A 7,575-nucleotide genomic window follows, 5' to 3' on the forward strand; every position below is an offset into this window, starting at 1 on the left:
TTTACTGAACCTATGCCAAATTTCAGAAATGTTTATACTAATTTATTTTAGGTCGATTGTGAAGAAAGTTCTAAAACTCATATTAATCATTCTCAACACCACATTCCTTATAGAATCCATCTCCACGAGGGTATGCTGACAGCAATGCAAGGGACCTGGTGGTATCAATTTTCACGTATTGGTATGATGCAGCCGGGTATCGAACCCACGACCTCTCGCACTTGAAGCGGACGCTCTACAACTAGGTTATCGATGCAATCTGTAGGCAAAATTTAAGATACTGGCAACACTAAGTAATGCTTTAGAAAAGGACGGGATATGATAAGATATGCGAAATGGCCCCCTAAATAATTAGAATATGAAAACTCTATAATTGAAATTTTAACTGTCTAAAACAAAAAAGAAGACCATAATCGTTAAAACTATGACTTTTAAAAACTTCAAAACCAAGTTATTTGTACGATTCAGACCTTTAAAATAGTCGAGGTCCGTGACTTTTACCCTTTTTACACTCAATTTACATACTACATGCTCGATTTTCATTGTGAGCCGGACCTGGTGTCAAGCTGAAGTTTAGCTGAGAAAATAAGGTTACTAAAATATACATTTTCAGACAAAATCAGCTTGACACCCGCTCCGGCTCATATTGATTTTCCACTTTTTTCGCAATTTTTAGCCCCACTTTTATTTGAAGGAAACAGGATAACGTGCTCATCTCTAAGCAACCGAGTATCAAACAGATACGCGGGAGTTTTGTTCTAATCATGAAACTGATACTCCGTATCGACAAATTTTATCACGTGACCCGAAACAGGTAAACAGAGAGTTTCCCAGCCAGTGTGTTTATATACATACCGCATGTACACATTGCAAAGATTATCTAGTATTATCTTGAAATCATGGTGTTTTACTGCTGTGTTCCCAATTGTAAATCTTCAGGATTTGATGAAAATGTATCAATGCATAAATTTCCAAATGATGAAAGGCAAATTAAGGTAAGAAAGCTATTTCATATTTTTTATTTATAAAAATAGTTCAGTGTTCAAAATATTAAGATAGAAATGTTGCTTGTTTAAAGAACATACAGAATTCATCAAAAAAAAATCCCAGCTGCTGTTACAAGGAAAAGTGAAGTATTGTTAAGAGTGCCTTCTGATAAATAGTGTTTTCTTTTTAATTTTAGGTGTGGAAAGACAGGATACGTAGGTCAGGGTCATCGGCTACAAAGGATGACTTTAGAGTAACAGCCAGCACCAGAGTCTGTTCAAAACATTTCCAATCTGTAGACTATGTTTGCCCAGATGCAGCAAAGAAACGTTTAAAGTGTGATGCAGTTCCATCTGTTTTCACATGGATTCACACACCAAAGCGGAAGTCACCGAGAAAGAGAAAGTTTGAGGACAGCGATGAGACAGACACTGCATCAGAAGGCGAGGAGAGAGTGCATCAGGAAGTACAGGCTAATATAGTCATGCCGTGTACTCATAGATTCTCAATGAATAACATCGTACATTCCAATCCTAAGCTGAATTTGTTACGTTTTTATACAGGCTTTGCAACTATTGCAGTTTTCAATACCGTTTTAGAACTGATTGTGCCAAAGAAGGACCGAAGTTCAATAACATACTGGGATCGACGCAAAAGTAGTTCATACACATCTGGAGCTGAATATTTTGAAAGTGACTATGAAATGTCAGAAAGTGAAAGCAGTGATGAAGAAGATTTTGATGCATCTCAAGCATCCAGGACTTACAAACTTTCTTTGGAGGATGAATTCTTACTGACTGTAATGAAACTTAGACTGGGGTTATTTAACAAGGACTTGGCAAACCGTTTTCAAATTTCGTTATCAATGGTGTCAAGAATTTTCAATACATGGAAAATTTAATCTACATAAGACTAGGTTCTATGAAAGTTTTTCCTCATCGTGATATAATATCAAAACATATGACACATGATTTTAAAAAGCAGTATCCAAATGTAATGCTAATTATTGATTGCACTGAGTTAAAATACAAATGCCTTCTTCGTTAGTACGAAAGTCACAAACGTATTCTGACTACAAGTCGGCAAAACATATAAAGGCCTCGTTGGAGTAGACAGTCGTGGAGGAATAATGTTTGTGTCACATTTATACACTGGTGGAATTTCAGACAAAGTAATTTGTCAACGCAGTGGTCTCTTTGATTTGTTAAAACAAAAAATAGAGACTGGCGAATTAAAACGTGGAGACGGAATCATGGCAGATAAAGGATTTACAATTGCAAACGAATTGAACGAGATAGGTCTCCGTCTAAACATTCCTCCGTTCCTTGGAAAAAGAAAACGATTGTCTGCTGCAAATGTACAGGATACACATGTAATAGCTCATCATCGGATACATGTTGAAAGGGCCATAGGAAAAGTTAGAAACTTCCATATATTTGACAGAAGATTACCTATTAAATCTGCTGGTGTTGTAAACCAAATATGGACTGATTGTTGCCTTTTGTCAAATTTCCAGGACCCTCTTATTGCAAAAACTTCAACTGACGATGACTAAAGTACTCACTTAAACGTCCGTCTGCTTGTTTTTAAGATAAGGCACTGCTGAGTTGACGTAAAATTGAGCAAGCTTTGGGAAAATTCTTGCTCACACGTTTTTGTCATAAAATATACGTTCTACAAATAGTCCTTTGTTCGTGAAAACAACAAAGTCGCACCAATTTACACCGGCTATTGCCATCTGTCCAGTCACTTGGTAGAAGTAACTATGAGACCTTTTTAAATGCAGCTCCTCGTCCCTTATTTCAAGACAGAAGTCTGTATTTCTTGCTGCTTCCGCGGGTGTAGTATTTCTATATTTATATGGGCACTTAATTTCCAACAGCCCGAAGTGATCATAAGATGACCTGTCTAAAACTTTGCCGTCTGGGGAAGCTCCAAGATAAGGACGCTTGGATTTATTAGGAGTCCTGTGCGAAATACTGACACATTATGTTTACAATTGTTTTTCATCTTTTTAGTGTACAATTTTCGTGCAGTATCTTCTTTATCTCTGCCATGTGAAATTGATTTTACACTTGATAAATCTTTGCATGTAAATAAATTTTTGACAAAAGCTTCACTTGGTTCACTTTTTCTATTTATAACGTCGCCAAACTTTGATGCTGTAAGTCTATTTTTACGCATCTCATGCCATAGTTTATTCTGAGACTGATCGATAGTGATTTGTTCAATCTCCTCAGACCTGGCTTTAGTTACGTCCAGTGATTGCAAGAATGTTTTGCTTGTTTCATCAAGTTGAGTTAAGTCTATGTTAAGACTTGAATTTGGTACAGGTATATCAGGGAAGCGAAGGTTGTCTTGCAAAACAATATCAACTTTGCTGGGAATGTACGCTGAAAATTCAGACTTAGAGCTGTGATAGTCTTGGAGTTGATAGCTGAGTGGGGAACCAGTAGGAACTTCTCCAAATAATGTGTCAGTTGAGTGTGTTGTTGAGTGGTCTTTAGTTAAATACACTATAGGAATGTTACTGTTGCGTGCTCCAACTATTTCTTGTATAGTAGCTACCTCCTCTTTTGATGGTGCCAAAGTTCCTTTACTTTTTTTTGCACGCCCGTCATACAAATAACATTTCACAGGTTCCCTTTTACGTAGCTGTCTGTCAGTTGCTGCTTTGGCAAAGGTGAGCTTCATTACTGGTTCTGGTTCAATTTTGTCCCCACGTGGCTTATGCCATATTTGGCTCACTTCTGTACATGACATATCTGCTGGGATCTCTGTCATTCTCTTGCTACTCCAGTGATTTACATTGTATAACAATGCAATTATATGGTTGCAAACTCCTCCGGTTCTGAAAGCATAAATGAAATCATATAATTAGAATTTATTTGATAATATTCATTATTCTTTTAGTGACATTTGTTTGAAAACTTCAGTATAGTTTTAATGGAATACAAGACAAAATAATTCATACACAAAAATCAAATTAAGTTTCAATCATTTAAAAAAGTACATAATTTTCACTCACCCAGCAATACAGCTGCATTGTCCATCAAGAACGTTTGATTCTTTTAAACATATCTCTGCCGATAATATATGTGGCAATTCATTTTTCTTCTGACTTCGCCAACATTTTGCTTTGACAAGAAATTTACTGTCTGTTTTACAAACAAAAGCATCATGTACATAACTTTCAATAAAAAAGTTGTATCCTTTTTCAAATGCCCTGTTTTTTCCTCTTACTTTTATATAATCAGCAATTTGTAAAATAGTAAATTTTGGAATTTCATTTAATTTTTTACTCCAATTCAAAGAACTACTAGAGGCCATTTCTGTAATTTTCTGTAGAATATTGTAAAGACTGAGATTAATTAGGACTCTGTGTAGGTTGAGGGTCTAATTGTTTATTTATTAGCAAGTGATAAGAAATAGATTAACTGTGGTTATTAATCTGACATGGTTGTAAACTCATTGTAGAGGCATTCTCTCTGCAGTGTAGTGAGAATGTTTACCTGTTTCAGATCACGTGATAGGGCTGTCGATACGGAGTATAGTCAAGAGTTGTTTTATAAGAAAATTAAATGTTTAGAGCCAAGTTTACGGCAAAAGTGAAAGTGAAAGTAGATCTAGACATTTTAATGATCAGTTACGTGTTTTAGATCTACATGAACTGTATTTCGGGATTATATGCAAGTTGATTTTGTTTAAGCGGCATTTCAAAAGAAATAATAACGTGTAATTAAAGTTGTTTAAAAAGAAATTTTTTATTGTTTACATAAATGTTATAGAGACAACAAAAGATAACTCATGCACACCGCAACTAGTAGACACATGTAGATACTTCTTTTATGTATAAATGATGACGTACATTATACAGAAGTGTCTGTGGCGCAATCGGTACGCCCGACGGTTGAAAGGACATTTTATGCCTGGTGTTAGTGGTATGCGAGATCGATTCCCAGCAAATCCTGCAAGAATATTTTTTCAGTCAAAAACGACAGAAAGTACTATTCTTTGATCGTGAGTTGCAAACCATATTTAGATTTTATATTTTTAGCCGCAAATTAAAATATTTTAAACCATTTAACCGCGTTATTTCTATAATTAGTCAATAATTCTTTTAATGTATGTCTGTGATAAAGTTATAAACATGTGTTTTTATACTTCTTTTTTATGACATATGAAAAATAGTAAGTCAACAACTCAGAATTGTTTCATCAATTTTAAAATATTCCGCTTCATCGCCATACGAAGTTTCATAAATAAATGTATGTTAAGTAATTAATGTCACTGACATGTCATTCCGGTGTGAAATATTTTATTTTATGATTAAAAGATAAAATCCCTATATAACCATTTTTTCAAACACAATAGCTAAGCTATATTTGTGTTTAAAGAATATCTAAAACACCGAAAGACGCGTCATCTTATTGTTTTTAATAATTTATTATAGGTTGATTGTGATTTGTTTTGTTTTGCGTTTTAATGCTGTTTTTTTCAGCAGTAGCTGACAATTAACTCAACCAGAGTTCTTGGATTTCGTACCAGTAAAAACCTGATCTCCGCATGTAGTTGTCAACTTCCCCACTTAATCATGAGATGGAGGACGAATGATTATAGTCACTATACCCCCTATCAAATCGTCACGGAGGAGAAAAGCCTCGCCCGGGGATCGCGCATCAGCGGTGTCCTTACTTAGCTTGTGAAGCAAATTCTACAACTTATATATATAGCGTTATATAACTTATATAAATCAATTTCGACATTTCATTCCTGATGAATCCATCATCAGGGTAGGAGCAGAGAAACCAGTTTCCCTTTTAATGACAAGCATCTAAGCAAGGGAGCTACTGGTAATATTTCTCACCTCTCTGGTATGACGGGGCCGGAGATCAAACCCAATACCAGCCCCCACCCCCCGTAGTCGAAGCGGGCCCGGACTAGCTATGCTCTCTGCACTGTTAATGAATACGCTTTTGAAATGAAGGCACATATACAGGTGTTGTGTTTTTTCTCTTTCTTTTCTAGAATAACAGTAATGATTAAAAAAAAATGGATGTTTTTGTCATACTGAAACATGCGCATGTATTAGTTACTTCGTGCTCACGTAATATCTATTACTTGCGCACGTAATTAGAATTACGTTACGTGTTACGTGCGCACGTAATAGTATCAAACATCTGCACACGTATTAGTGTAAAAATACCTCTGCGCACATAACACTCGGCATGCCGGTTCTTTATCGCTGCAGCCGTTTCGTCTCGAATCTGTCTGTCTTTCTATTCGAGGAAAGGAAAAGCGGTAATCCAGAGAAAAGCCTGGCCATCTGCTTCTCAGTGTGCAACCATGACCTATTGTTATTTTGTTTAAAAACAAATTATCCCTACTGCTCTAACGAATTTGTGTTCAATACCATTAGAATAATATCAAATGTCTTCATGCGTGCATACAAATGTTACAACTTGGGTTATCCCAGGTCGTCTTGTAAACTGATTTTAATATAAACGCAATATATAATATAAATGCAACAATTGTAATCGGAATATAACATAATGGAGTAAAATCAAATAGTTTTCTTTGATCTATAACCAAACATCTTTTGCAGGAAATCGGAAGCATTTTACGTTACATATATAAGGGCATTTTGGCGGGAAACTGCACGTGCCTTTCATGCCAGTCCTTCCATAATGAACTAACATACGCTAATGTATATTTTGTGCTTCTCATATCGATATTATAGTTTCGTGTCAAAAGAAACGTTTTTGATTTAATCCAAGAAATTAAATAATACATACATATGCTTCCATAGTTGTAATACCGATCTAACTCGGTTCCGGCTACGTTTCTGCGGGTACGTGTTTTAAATAATTATGTGGTGAGGATTTAATAATAATATGCAATTGGTATATTATTTATTCAAGTAAAATGTGCACTGTCGTTTTTCAACTTGCTTGATGAAAATACTTCATTACATATTTAAATAAAAAATCACCGAAAATATGAAAAATGGAAACTTGTAAGACAAAGTCCTGCCTCCTGATTTATTCGACGGAGGTTTTGTTTTATACAAGAAGAACATTCCGTATACGAAACAAAAAAAAAGAAAAAGAAAGAAAACAACACTAAATATGTAAGGAGATACAGAAGCAAACAAAAAATGTTTTTTAAAAGTTAATATTTCATCAAGTATGTGAAATAACTCGCTAAATCACTACAAATCCAAAAAATGCAAAACTGTTTCTATGTTGCTATGGTAACGCATATGAAATGAAAGTTTTGGATTTTAGTTTTAGAAATTTTCTTGATACGAAATAAAACGAAACAGACATAATAGTTAAAGAATAAGCCTATGTAGATGTATAAAAATAAAAAAATATCTTATTTCTTAAAAGAGTTTTCGGTCGTCCTTACATGAAAGAGTTATCTCCCTTGTTTTCCTTGTTTTTGCACGATCATTCTGTCTTAGAATACAAAATAAAAATTCGTTTCAAGAAGTTGGATTACTGAGTATTGTGACGACATACAATTTATAGGGTTCAGCAATATAAACTAAGATATATTGCAAAATAGTTTTCTATACCCCCATTC

At 34.8% G+C, this 7,575-nt stretch overlaps 2 protein-coding genes across 2 annotated transcripts; one reads left to right on the forward strand and one right to left on the reverse strand.

Moving 5' to 3' along the window:
• Positions 1 to 779: 779 nt before the first annotated feature.
• Positions 780 to 1,888, forward strand: LOC123564894 (uncharacterized). The gene is made up of 2 exons (XM_045358808.2): positions 780 to 995; positions 1,184 to 1,888. Exons 1-2 carry the CDS (start codon positions 900 to 902, stop codon positions 1,886 to 1,888), a joined length of 801 nt encoding a protein of 266 aa, XP_045214743.2. The 5' UTR covers positions 780 to 899.
• A 1,007-nt stretch (positions 1,889 to 2,895) lies between these two features.
• Positions 2,896 to 4,530, reverse strand: LOC123564895 (uncharacterized). Its single transcript, XM_045358809.2, has 2 exons — positions 4,016 to 4,530; positions 2,896 to 3,838 (listed from the first exon to the last, which is right to left on the reverse strand). Exons 1-2 carry the CDS (start codon positions 4,315 to 4,317, stop codon positions 2,896 to 2,898), a joined length of 1,245 nt encoding a protein of 414 aa, XP_045214744.1. The 5' UTR covers positions 4,318 to 4,530.
• Positions 4,531 to 7,575: the final 3,045 nt, after the last annotated feature.

The sequence above is a fragment of the Mercenaria mercenaria genome, chromosome 2, assembly GCF_021730395.1.
Source record: "Mercenaria mercenaria strain notata chromosome 2, MADL_Memer_1, whole genome shotgun sequence".
NCBI classification, from domain to species: domain Eukaryota; kingdom Metazoa; phylum Mollusca; class Bivalvia; order Venerida; family Veneridae; genus Mercenaria; species Mercenaria mercenaria.